Source organism: Ciconia boyciana, chromosome 2 (assembly GCF_034638445.1).
Source record: "Ciconia boyciana chromosome 2, ASM3463844v1, whole genome shotgun sequence".
In the NCBI taxonomy this organism is placed as follows: domain Eukaryota; kingdom Metazoa; phylum Chordata; class Aves; order Ciconiiformes; family Ciconiidae; genus Ciconia; species Ciconia boyciana.
In genome coordinates, this window is record NC_132935.1 from 96,886,149 (window position 1) to 96,900,343 (window position 14,195).

The 14,195-nt window shown below is 38.5% G+C and overlaps 1 protein-coding gene across 1 annotated transcript in view; it reads right to left on the minus strand.

The window, feature by feature from the left end:
* The window catches only part of LOC140647234 (uncharacterized), a gene marked incomplete at its 5' end in the record, with an annotated part of 149,875 nt that overhangs the window by 79,812 nt on the left and 55,868 nt on the right, over window positions 1–14,195 (minus strand). The window contains 2 exons of the mRNA XM_072851597.1: window positions 2,573–2,661; window positions 10,449–10,610. Of these exons, the coding sequence (XP_072707698.1) occupies window positions 2,573–2,661; window positions 10,449–10,610 (251 nt within the window). The remainder of the gene's footprint in view (window positions 1–2,572; window positions 2,662–10,448; window positions 10,611–14,195) is intronic.

Here is a 14,195-nt window from a genome sequence, read left to right on the forward strand (position 1 = left end):
TCATATCCATACCTACATAATGCTAAATATGGTTATCAGTAAACATGATACAATCATCATATTTTCAGCAGTCATTAGAAAAGCTGCCACAAGCAATAGAATATATTGTCAAAGAGTGATTCTATGTAAACATGAATAGTTAAGGCAAAGTAGAATTGGGTAGCGTGCTCAAAGCTGTTTTCAAATACTAAGACCAGGCAGCTACACATAGCATTGCATTTCGCCTAGCCACATGACTGCCCAACTTAATTCCCTAGAAAAAGTCAAGGTTTCACAGTAGGTTGTGTGTGCAAAGTACCTTGCTTGCACTAACATTGTCTCCATGAAATTATCCCTGTGCAAAGTAGATATAAGAACATTATTTAAGACATAAATCCCAAAGGTGTTAAAGAGTATTATGAGTGAATTTCTCTGAGACTCTGTTTGATCTTGTCTGAAGTACAAAAGCAGAAGCTCAGTCATCTGCATGTGGATGAGATTATGGCCACAGAATAGATTTTACTTCTCTCAGGAGTCACTGACTGGGAGCATTGTGTCCTTCATAACCACCATTCAATATCTTGAATACATGCAACGGTGTGCACACTCATTGCCACAAAAACTACATTGTCACTAATGCCCATCACTCAAAAGATACTCAGCAGACCAGTTGCAACTCCTTAGCATAGATGAATTTGGGGGCAGAGGGGGCAAAGCCATAACACCTTTGGTTTTGCTGATATATCCTATATTCCCCAAAAAGGTGAGGTCAGACCCAAAGGTCTTTCTGTTTGCTTTTGTTACAAAAAAAAAGAAATTAAAAAAAAAATCTATTTATGAAAAGAAAAGGGACAGCTGAGGAGAATAATCCACTACATGAACTTGGGTCTTCTGCCTTAAGTCTGTTCTTTACATTAGTTTGTAATTGTTTCCAATATAAGATCGTTGGATAAAATTATTTTAGAAGATGGTTTCAGTTCCAGAGATACAAGTAGGTCCAAATTACATAATTCAGACCAAGTGTTTAAATCTGAAACGTGCTAAAACAAGCATCTCACTGAACATTAGGGTTCACTCATCCCATTAAAAAAGAGGGGCTCTTACAACCTTTGAAAGGAGATTTCACATGCTCACATTTCTTTTGCGCAGAAGTATTCTCATAAGAGCCTCAGTTCAGAAATCTATTTAAACATGTCAATAACTGTAAGCTTGTGAGTCATTTCACTGAGTCCAAAGGGACTAGACAGCGCTGAATTACCCATGGGCTTACGCACCTTACTGAAACCAGGTCGCTTTAATGTGGCTTTGAGAGCCACCCACAACCAAGGTTCGTACAAGAGCGTGGCATTTTGTTCAAAGGCAATGTGCTATTATGGGATTGTAGGAAATGAATTTCACTCTGCCACTCCCATGGGTTGGGTGGCTTTGCCCATTACACCCGCTCCATCAGTCCTTAAATTGGTCTTCCTATAGATATAAGGCTACAGACACACACATGCATGCACACATCAGTCTGCAGTTATGTTTATATGTAACTCTGGTTTCTCCAAGTTATCCTTACCTCCCTAAATACATAAATCACTTGAAAACTGAGTCATATAAAATGGAGGGAATTTCCAGTTGGCCAACCTGGTTTTGCTGATAGATATTTATATGTAGATCATCACACTACTAAAGTCAAAGTTGTGATAATAATTCACAGCTATTGAATATTTGTGCCACAGTACATAGTACACAAGTTTGTGAGTACTCCAAGTACCATGGTGACTTTTTTCCATGGGCAATTAAAAGCATTAAAAATATTTCAGAGTACATCTAAAACAGGGTGAGGCAAATTGGCAGAATGATTAATTTGAATATTCATGTTTGCAGTTATAGTTCACTGCAGCCATGCTGGTCTAAGGAGGGAAGTGGAGCAACACTTACAGAGAAAAATTGCATCCTTCATTGGAAAATATCTAATTTAGAACAGATAATGCAGGTAGAAGCAATTCTCAGGGATACAGAGTCTTCTTTGTGTCTTAGTTCTCAGGATTTACATTAAATTGGAAAGTTCCAGTAGTATGTCACCCAGAAAGTGTTGTCACAATGCAGAGGTGATTTCATGGTAACTTGTACTGATGACACAATATTTGTTCATGAATGAATTATGTCCTTGACCAAGATGCTACAAATAAGGATACTAAAAGTATCTGATGATAGGGGTCTTCCGCACAAGGACACGAGAGCTTGAAGGTTATAGACACACAGTAAATCTACCTTGTGTTTAAACATTACTGAAATAATATCATCCTGCAGTGCAGCCTTGATCAAGCTGCTGTTGCCTGATTACTGGATGGTCTTTCCTACTACTCCTTTGAAATTCCTTTGCTGGAGAGACTAGCTCCCTATAGATCTATGCAGGAGACAGCAATGCTCCCGGCCATGTGAAGCCTTATGGTAGCTATAACAAAATTCGCAGTGATAGATTAAAGAAACACAACAACAACAAGCAGCAAGTCCACAAATCATTCCTAAATGGCACAGGTAGAAGCTCCAATGGCTTCACCGTGCGCTTTAAGGGAGATGGTGACGTTCAGACCAAGGCCAGTACCTTGTGATGTCCTCCTTGGCCTTCCTTCGGCCGAAACGAGCCACAGTGCTCATCTGCACTGCCATGGCAATCTTGGTAAAAATCATCCTCTGTAAGGGGGGGGGGAAAAAAAAAAGTATTTTTATATCAGTGCATAAGACAACACTTTGGAAAGGAAGGAGCTGGGTTTTGTTCCCTCTCCCACCAAGATCCTGCATGACTCCAGGCAGGTCATTTTTTCCCCTCTGTCCTAGTTATAAATAGGTGATTAGTTCTCTCCTACCTTCCAGAAGTGTTAGGATGATAAATGCAGAGAAAAATTCAGATACTGTGGTGCTGGAAATAACAACCGTATAGAGGGGGGGGGAGGGGGGAAGTAGAAATAAAGAAATAACAGACACAAGAACAACAACAGTGAAGGGTATTTTAAACACCCCAGGACGTGTTATTCAGAAAAGAGAAGGAAGTTCATTTTCTTGTATGGGCTTTGTTGTGGATCAGGAATGAGGCACAGGGATCCAAAGTACTTGTGTTTTCTAAGCAATGTTTACTCAAGTAGTGTGTCCCTCAAAATCCTGAAAAGCCATGACCTATGGAGTGAACAAAAATGTACTCCCACATCACAGCAAGCAGTGGTGCAATGGAAATAAAGGTCTGTATTACACTTCTTAATGTATGGCACATGGAGGATAAGCCAAAAATATACTTAATTATTATTTCGCTTTTTTTTTTCCAGTTACTTCCACTTCCCCTCATTAAAAGACAGTCAAGTGTACTGAAAATCACAGTACAGGAAGGATCTCCTCTTAGCTGTTATAGTTGTAGATATACAATATACACATATACAATGTCACAGCTTTGATCCTGTGTGTTTGTGTACATACCTATGCTTATCTTTCTATTTCTTACTTTCTATATATATACACACCGATAGGTGTATGTATGCTGAGCATTCATAGTGGATGAGGTATTTACAGGTATTTGCATCATTTGGGGGGGAAAGAAGAGGTCTACTGAAATCAGTGAAACTGCATAAAATACAGCTGCTGGGTATGTCACGTGTGTGCACACATGCAGTATAAACAGTTCAAATTGTCTCCACATATTCCATATATGTGATGCATGTATGAACCCATAAACACATATTAAAATGTAAACATAGCTTTGTAAAGATGGTTACTGTGGTTTTCTTTGTTGTTCAATTTTTTTTTAATTTTGGCTCACTGAAATGGGTTTCCAAATAGCTTTGCTGAAATAATGAAGACTTTGACGTTTTTGGAGACAAATGAATAAAACAGTAATTACCTTAGCTTAAAAAATAGCATAATAAAAAGAATAAAGAAAACAATAATATTCCACATATAAGAAATGGGAGGGAGAAGGAACTCAAGTTTGTTATTTAATCATGACATGCTCTTTTTATATTTTATTTGTAAGGCTCTGAATGCTCTTTTCCAGTGAGCTCATTAATTCCTCATAGATTTCTCTGAACAATTTTTGCTAAGTAAAAACACAATATAATTCTTCAATGGCTGTAACAGTAAGAAGCTGCTCAAATTAAAGATCAATAAAAAGTACAGAAAAAATCTGTATGAAAATAAATAAATAAGGGAGAAGATGGCAAATGCTTGCAATTAGACAGGATGAAAAATCTAAAAAGAAATTAAATTTAGTTGTAATACATTTCCCATTCTTTTCTTCATGAAAATTACTACTGAAGTGGTTTTTTTTCTGTAATTTAAATGTTAAGCTGCCAGATGTGTGTCTCATGCTTGAAGAGTTGAAGCTTTGCATTATTTAGCATATTAAGATTCACAGAATTTAAAAAAGGGCTCCTTTATTGCCTGGAGGTTCTAATTAAGTAAACCTTAGCCTGGTACATTTAAAACTTGCAATACAAGAGATTTTGCTTCCTTTTTTTTCTCTGCAGCCAAGTCTCATCAATATAATAAATATGGAAAATACTTAAGATGATATAATTTTTCTTTGGCTTGAGGAATTAAACCTATCTATTATTTTAAGAAGTTTTTAATAGAGGCCAGCAATCAGAAAGACATTTAAAGACTCCAGTCTACTTTTTAATCATAGGAGTTGCTCTTAGTGGAGTGAAATGTATCTTATAAAACTGAGCTATGTAGAAATTGTTTCTTCCACATGCACAAAACAATGCAGTTCTGAGAAAGAAACAAGAATCACACAGTTCTTTATTATTAAATTGCATTTTACTTTTTTATAACTTGTTATAATTGACCACAGAAAACTAATAAAGCATTAATTAGCTGCACTATCAGCAATTTGTTCATGGAAGGAGTTTGGATGGCTGCATCAGAAACTGTAATAACAAGGAAATTCCTTTGACATACAGTACCCATAAATCATACCTTAAATACAGTTATTTTTACCATTTTAGAAAATGTCAAAGGTGTCAGCTTTGTCCAGATATAGCACTTAGCAGTGACTATTTTAGTAAATTGACTCAAAATACATTTTGTTCCCTGACAGGGGAACATAATACCATTCATGATAAAAATGAACAATTTGAGGAGGAGAAAATAGCACCAAGTAAGAATGATCAGAGACAGGCATCATAGCTATGATAAAGGTACAACGGGAGGTGTAAACTCTCTGTTAATAGATTTATTTGGAAGTCAACAAACATATGCATAAGAGCAGGAAAATGTGATTACACCAGGGCCTGGAGAAGACAATAAAATTCTTAATCCCATGCTATAAATCTGTGACCAGGTATCAATAAGAAGTCCAGCAGAATAGTTTTAATGCTGTACATTTGTATAAGACAAATAGGAAAAAATGGGTAGCACTTTTTCCCACCATTGTGGAATGGGCATGATAACAGTAATGTCTGGATTTGGGAAAGTATGGTGAGATGAAGTTTGTTTCCAGACCTTGACAATGCTGAGAGCAGTCTTATTTCTTGGTGATATTAAGTCCCAACAAAACAGTTTAGATGCTACACAGCTCACGCTTGATATGGGACACAAAGAAAGTGTCACCTGTACCAAGTCCCTGAGTTCAGCTGAGACCTACATTTTTAAAACAGGATGGAAAGAGGTTGGAAACTAAAATGTTAGTGCTAGTCAGTTACCTTTCCCTCAGCATCAGCCTTCTTGGGGCAATAGCTGAACGTAGTAGCATGACCTTTAATAACGAAGGGTGTCTTACTGCTTCTTAACCCTTGCAGAGTATAATGTAAACTTTTTTGTTCTCTACATTCAGCCTGGAAGTTATCCTCTTTGGTTATGTCTTCTGTAACAAGTTCTGTGGTGCAACAGGAGTGGATCTGTGCAATGAAACCAGCGATTCGGAGGATACCACTAAACACTGAGGACCCCACTGTGTGTTGAAGAGTTTATGTCAGACTAGCTTTAGTCTGGTCCTGGGAATTGATGGCCCATTAATACCTGATACACACACCTAAAGCGCATCCTGTTGCTTAGCGTCACCTTAAAGGAGTCCAGTGCTTGTCCTCCGAGATCACTCTGCAGTGTGAACCAGAGAGTAGCAACTGGGGCAGGGCATTCACTTCAAAAGCACCCTAAAAACCTAAATGCTAATGTAGATACACCCTTTGTGAACTGGGATTAGAGAGGGGTGGGAAACAGATTCTCCATGGTGTGAAACTTTCAGAGGCTGCATATAGAGCTGATACTGTGAAATTTTTATGTATTCGGGGGGGGGATTTTAAAATATTTTTTCAAATATGGACAAAAAGAAACAGCACAGCTAGGAAATTACATTGGTTTGGTGGGAAATACTTCTGACTTATATGGAGGCAAAGTAGAGAAGGATGAAGAGCACACCCTTCTGATGGCTGCAACCTCTCTTTCAGTCAGGAGGAAAGGATTTTAGAGTGGTGTCATGCAGGACTGGGGCAGCAGACAACAAAGAAATCACCAGCTTGGTTAAATTACAGCAGGGAAACAGAAAATAATACGAAAATCCTATCTGGACTCCCTCCCTAGTAATAGCCCAGCCTGTGGGAAACCAAACAGCGTGGTAAGAGTCAGAAAAGAGAAGAGTTTGGATTATGTGGATTGCACAACTGTAAGCGGGAGCTGAATTTTATCCTATCTGCAAGAATCAACCCAATCCTTTATACAGTCCTGCTCAGAGGAGGAAAAGGCCAGCAGAAAAAGAGAAAGTTCAGCTGTCTGAGGCTCTACCTGTAGAAAAAATAAAGGACAATCAGTCTTCATTTTAAAGCATCACTTTGTTCCCTTTAAAGTGGCACCATGAGGAGCTACCAATGAGAATAACTTTGGCTTTTTTGGTTTAGGTAATTATTTTTGCATCTGCATACGACTACTATGTAGAAGCAAAAAGCATGTTAGAAGGAGAGGAACCTTGTTGCAGTATAATGAAGAATATTGCAAGGAAGGCTCACCGGTTTTCACAAAATTGTTTCAGAAGTGGCTGTGAGCATAAATATAATCCTCTCAACAAAACCTTTTCTCACCTACACAAGCATTTTTTAACAAATGAAAAACTTTCTCTCCAAAGGTAATTATAAAATTAGAATGAAACTGTCTCTGTGTTTGGTATTTTGATATGGAGGGGACATCTTAATATGTTCTGAATAAATTTCTGAGTGTTATCTGCTAGTGTACCAACTCCTCGGTTAGCCTGATGTCATGTTTGCTTAGGTGTTATTCTGAAGCTTTGTTCAGACAGAAATGTTTTTTGATGTCACGAAAAGACACAATTCACTTCCCAATGTTTTTCCATAGATGCGGAGAGGGTTTTTAATTGACGATCTTAAGTATGATCAGTATTTAATATTCAATTTTCAATATTAAGTTCATTTTAGACGACAGACATTGAGCAAAAGAATCCTTCTGAGCTGCTATGTTTGAAAATCAGGGGCTAAAAGTTTGTCCTGGGTGTGCCATAGAAAGTTAATAGAGCAGAGGGTTGAAGGAACAACAGAAGTAGTGTCAAACCCCCAAAATGGGCAGAATGGAAGCTGCTTGTAACAGGCTGACTAACAATATTTATGAGAAATATTTTACATGTTTCCAGGGTTTTTACTGTGGTACGTGCATAACTGAGGGCTTTGAAAAAAGAAATCAGGCTTCATATGAGAGGAAGGCTGGGGAGCAGCTGCCTGCTGAGATGAGCATTGGTGGGGAGGAAAAATGCAGTCACTGTTGAAGCTCCAAATTAAACACCAGTTACAGTATAAATCTTAGTTTACATGTGGTTCTGCAGAAATTATCTGGGGATTCCAAAATGAAGCTTTTTTCCCTTCCTAGCTCTGAGTGCAGATATTGAGTTTAGTGGTTACATTACTGACAGCATTCCATCACAGAAAATCTGTGTTTTAGTAATGTGCCTTTTGAAACCAAAGTTTTGCATTAAATTAACATGTAATAGATTTAGCAAGTACCAGAAATTGAGCTCATCAAGAAAAACTTCTGGTGTCTTGTGAATAAAGATAAGCAAAAATATTTTCCACCTAATTCAAATCCATGGATGCTTTTGGAGATCTGCTTGTAGTTAGGTAGACTCCCTATTATACAAGATCTGTTTTTAAAATCCTCAGTGGATTACAGTATTATCACTTAGAGTATACTGAGTCAGGTCTTCTGATGATGCAAAACAATGCCCTTTGAATCTAACCTTGCTCTGATAAAAGTTGTAGTAATTCAGTACCTTTCAAAATCAGGCCACTTCTGTAACTGCACTGTTTCAGGGTATTTGTAAGAGACCCTCTTGACCTGAAAATGTGGGCTCTAAAATGCTTTGTTTGGCATTGGATCTCTGCCAAACTCCACATAACTAATTTGAATAAAAATTCAACATGGTAGTTTTAGACCTAGATAAGCATTAGTGATGGGGGTAGGGGGAAGAGGGGAGAAGAAATAGTTGTCTACCTGCACAACTAATAATTGGGGTTTGAGACATACATTCTAAAGGTGGAAACAGCCAAATGTTGGCAAGGAAAAGAAATCAGCAAAAAATTTTAAAAGCAGCTAAAAGCAAATGTCAAATACCATTACATGTTATTTAAAACAACTTTTGTTCATGCAGGTTACTCATGTTTTAAATACTGTGAGTATTCTAAGCTGCTTTGCACAACTAATGTTGGGCGAATGAATTAAATGAACTTCAAAGTAGATTCCACTAACGTAAAAGTTGGAAAAAAATTTCTAAGCTAGGGCTGTGATTACATTCTTGGAAGGACCAACATCTAGAAAAGACATGTTAATGAAGTGTTGGTCTTATTAGGAGGCATACTGAGAAGCCTTGAAAGATTGGGAATTTTTATTACTTTTTTCTGTAGCATGCTTAATCTTTTGTCACCAACACTATTTAACAAAAATTGACACCAGCTCTGCATTCTACTTCTTACACGTCTGTGATGGTCAACATCAATACTCAGTGTTTACGAATCCTGGCTAAGCAATGCCATAGTAGCTCCTACCTCTATTTGTGCCCGCTTAACATGAGATATTCAACAAATGCACCTATAATAGCAGATGCATAGTCCTAGCCTTCTTGGACAGTCAACAGAGCAGGACAGCTCCAAAGAAATGGTTTTTGAACTACATTTCATGGGTTGCTGTAAAAGGAAAACTGGCATGTCAGTTGGCTTCAAATCAGCATCCAAAATTCTACTGCATAATTTAGGGGAGCCTACAGACTTGAAGACAATTACAAACTACTGTTTACACAAGTAAGAGGTAGCTATCAGACCTCAGGTAGCTATCTCTTACCTAATATTTTTCAGTTCAATGTCTAAACATGACCTATTATAGCCTCCTATAGTACAGAAGGAGAGTCACTCTTTCCCTTCAAAAGGAGGGATTAATTTATTTTCACTTGTGCTTTCAGCTCTCTCTACAGACCAAGGGCATGAGAATCATCCTTTCCCTAAAATGAAAGTTTACCCTTGCCTTGTTTGTGGTGGGTGGGAGAGTCTCAAACGCTGGGGATAACTGTAGATCTCAGGTCAGCTTCCGATGCCCTCTCCGCTACCTCAGCTACTCAATCTACCTGTTTATCCTAACCATCTGTACCATGTCCAGGAGGGCTGGCTGGCACCCTGGGCATGTGCACAGGTGCGAGCCCGAAGGGGAGCGCGAGCAGCAGCGGTTTCTGTGCCTGCACAGCCGTTTTCCTATCGTGGGAGAGAGAGCACAATTCACTACCCAGGTTATTAAGTGGGGATGGCTGTCTATAACCTTGGTACCATCAGATCCCTGTCCTCTGGCCATCATGGTAGTATCTGAGTTTAGAATAGGACCTAGGGGTTGTGTTACTCAGTTCTCAGACATGTATGTTTTACCTGGGATTTTAAAAACAAACAAAACAAAAAAAAGAAAACCCCAACGAACAGTGCAAATTGCAAGGCTTTGCCTTCAAAAGAAATCCCACATCCCAGAAGCAAATGCTACCTGATGTTAGTACAGACAGGCACTCTTAAGTAATTTAGCTCAGCACAATTAACAAAGGATATTGCTATTAACATGCTGCAGGAAGAAAAAATACTTCCCAAGGACCTAACAGCAACATGTTGCAATCCATGGATATAAATGACCAAATAAAATGAAAGGATGTAAAAATGTCACGGAAACACCAGCCGTAATCTAATGTTGTCAGTGCACTCCACACACACCTTGTAATTACTAACACATTTGGCCTACTAATACTTTTTAGACAGAGGAGCCCACCACTTCTGTACCTTTTTCACCTAAGCTGCTTTTGATCCCTCACAATTGATTTAAATTCTTCCATTGCTTCCTTTGCCTAGTGAAGTAATGATGAGATGGCATCGCAGAGCGAGGGGGAAGGGAGATGAGGGTATTTACACACATGCTAAGCAGATCTATTTGCAAACTTTCAGTAAATTAAATAACGCAATAAAAGTCCTAACCTGCTGGAAGCATTTTAAGCTCTTCTCTTTTCCTCCCAGCTTCTTCTGACACACACACTTCTCCTCCTTTTGTGGCATTAAACTGTTTTTCCACTTCCTTTACAACAGTGGGAATACTTCCCTTACGGGTGTCAGGATCTTTCAGGGAGGTCAGAGGTTGCCCTGCAGAGGAAATGACAAGCTGTGAAATGTAAAAGAACAATTCCTTCCACATGTTTCCTTGCTCCAGGAGCAGTAAGGGGTTGTCGGCTAGCATCACGATGGGATGGGCCAGGCCTTTGCCTAGCAGTCCTGTCAAAACTAATTTACAATTAAAGACCTGCACAACTGTTTAAAGCTTTACAACTCTGGAAAGTTTCAAGGACTGCCGAAGCCAAGTGGTACAAACCAACCTTATTTTTAACAGCCAGGCAGGCAGACAGAAGGAAGACAGACAAAAAAAATGCTCTAAATTGTACAGTAACCAGATAAATTGTATACCTGAAAATTATGCTTCTGTATAATGTTTATTTCCATTATGAGCTCATAGTTTGGGAACTGAAAAAATTTCTGCTGCTCTAACTTTTCTTCTGGTTGATGCATGGGGCACATGAGCCACATGTGTTGCCGTTAGACAGCAAACTTTGTAGGGGAGGGAAAAATAAAGTTTAGGAAAAAATGAGCTACTTGTTTATTGTAAAAAAATAAGTGTCCTTAAAACCGTACTCAGACAGCTGAGTTGCTTTTTTCTTTACACTCCCAAAGTATAGTAGAGCGGGGGGAATGAGGGACAAGTAAACTTTCTGGAAAGAAAACGTTACAGTAATAGAAAATCTGCATGTAGGTGTTTAGTCCAAAGACAGCTGAGGTAGTCAAAGTCTTTCTATGTGACAAATCTACCTGACAAAGCAGTAGCAACAAACATCTCTGCTAGCCCAGACAGTGGGAGCAGTGTAGTCATGCTAACACAACACTGCACCCAGGCTAATATAGTCTATGTCACAGCTCTACTATAGCAAGATCATCCTGCTGCTGGGACCAAACTAGCTTGGCTACCTTCAAACACTTTCCTTGAAAATCACGGCTGATAACACCTTTCCTCCAACACAGCCAGGCTAAGCAACACTCCCATCTTAGCTCAAGCACTACAGTGTGAAATCAACTTCTACTTAAAAAGATGTACAATTGTTCATTACTATTTAGGTACAGGTAGTGTTTTCCACTGTAATTTCACAAAAAACTGCACACAACTTAGCACTAAAGAAAATCATTGTTTCAGTATCTTAATCTTCCTCAGCCACTCTTCCACCTTCTCCCTTGTAAGCACCCTTTTTAGGTCTTGAGTGCACATCACTATCTGCTAGAACAGTGCTGACCGTAACTTCAGGACTTCAAACTGGCCAATATTAAAGATGTGTGAGTAAGTCACTAGAATGAAAAAGGTTTTCCTTTGGTTCTACAAACTACAGAGGGTAAAATCATCTCTGGTTTTCTACTTGCTTATTTCATTTGATCACCATTTCTGATGGGCACAAATAGGTGTTTGCATGTCAAGTCAGAGGAACAGCACAGACAGAAGAGCAAGCGTTTGGACGAATATTCCCAACAAGTAGAGAGTAATACTTCCCAAATGAGCCTGAGTCTGACCTAAAAGTGTTTGAACTGGACAACAAATATATATATGAGTGCTATCCAGCTACTTTTCAGAGGATGAAAGAGCTGTCACTTTCAAACTGAGTTACGCTGACATTTTGCACATGTGAATCCCCTCTTCTATAGACACTAAAGTTAAAGGGGATCTTGCTGTGGATTTCACAGTGAGAAAGAGTGCTCTCTTGAAGAATTTGTATATTTAGTGTTTTATATGGAGATTCACATTTCTGAAGTTTTCATGCATTTAGACGACTGGGTTACTTAGATCCAAGCCTATTAAGGCAATGTTTCTGGTAGCTGCATCAAATTTTCTTACCTATGCTACTTCTGTTAGAGTTTTTACCACCTTCTGCATAACAATGGCTAATGAATTCCATGGAAAAATTATCATTTATTTATTGACAGGGACTGTTGATCCTTTAATAGGGCAACAGATCAACAACAGAAGCTTTTCTTAAAAAAAGCAAAGGATGGTGGTCGTGAAAGCAGAAGCTCTCTTCTTCCATGAACCTCTCGTGGAATACCACTTCAAAAGAATGGAGAGAAGATATCGTTTGGACTAAGAGACACACTAGATCTGATAATGTGCATCTGTGACCTACAAAGGAGGTAGAATGGGAGGTATCAGGTTGCATTCCCCTGCACTGTACTCTGGAAGAGAGATCCTGTGCAGCAGGGAAGAGCCATACCTAGCCCGGCACAGAGTTGGGGAATAATGTAGCCTGGAGTTAATGGAAATAATATGAAGGTTCTGTCTTAAACTTTGAAAACCAAGACAAATTTGAAGTGAAGGTTAAAACACCATCTCCTAACCTGCTCTATTTGCTTATGTGTTGCAACACCACATATGGTATCGATATGTAAGATCACTCACTATTTAGACTACTGCAGTAGAGTGACTTACAGAGCACCAGTCTTCATTTAGACTGTTCTTGCTTTCTCTGGTTTGTGTCTCAACCTTAATGTCACTTTAACAGAGCTTTTTTCCCCCCCTGCTTTTGGTGGTTTAACAGATATAATATAGTATTTATAGAGCATATCAATGTGCGACAGCTTGCCACAGATCATAAACACATTTTTCTGTTGGAAATGTTGAAGTCGTGATTTTCACCACGTGATCTCCAGTTCCCTAAGGTTTGCTCCTTTAATTGTAAATAGCCAGAAAGTCATCAAGCTAGCGTTTAATAAACTTTTAATTTGAAATGGATTACCACATGTTGTGTTTGTTTACCCATTATTAAATCTCTTAGCAACATATCACCAGCAGAAACAGCATACTGTAGCACTGCATAGATACATTAAAAAACAAACCCATAGGGGATATTAGCAGCTAATAATATCTTTAAAGAAGGCTCCAAGAAAAATAAATAAATATAAACAATATCAAAAATTACTCCTAGAAATTTTGTTAGTGCAAATCTGTTTGCCATGGAAATTGCAGATCTTCCATGATCAGCTTATCAGCATATTTCAGAGGTCTGCACACAAAATAGGACATACAGTAATGCTCTTTCGCAGTTCTTATAAATACATCTTTCTGGACTTCTCAAACTGGGTGTCACAAGTGTTTCTATGTTTTTCCAGAAGTGTGACCTATTTATTTGCAGCCTTTAATGTGTACGTGTCTGCTTGTTTACATGTGAAGACTGATGGCAGGACCAAACAATGGTAAGGACAAGTTTGATTTATTAAGAGCTTGTCCATAACTGAGAAAAATAGACTGCAACTCCACCTTTTGGATCTGCTATTCATGGTTTTGTGCTGCCTCTAGAAGCATCTTAGCAGATGTGTAGAAAATGTATGGCAACAAAAAGGACCTTACTACTCAGTACAATGTATGTTTACAGCTCCGTGCTTCTGGTATCAGGGTGGTTATATAAAAGCCTTTTGATCACAGTGTAGTTGCTGCTTAGCCTAAAAGTGACACAGGGCAAACCTCATTTTCTTTATCTCCTAAACCATCACTCACTATCTGAAAAATACTTCTACTGGCCTCTTTTCATGTTATACTTCCAACCTGAGCTGCCCATTCACCACACTAAATGATTATTGCTTATGTGGTCTCTTTCTTTCCTTCCAATATCCTCCTCTTTCTCCTCCCATGTCTTCTACTGT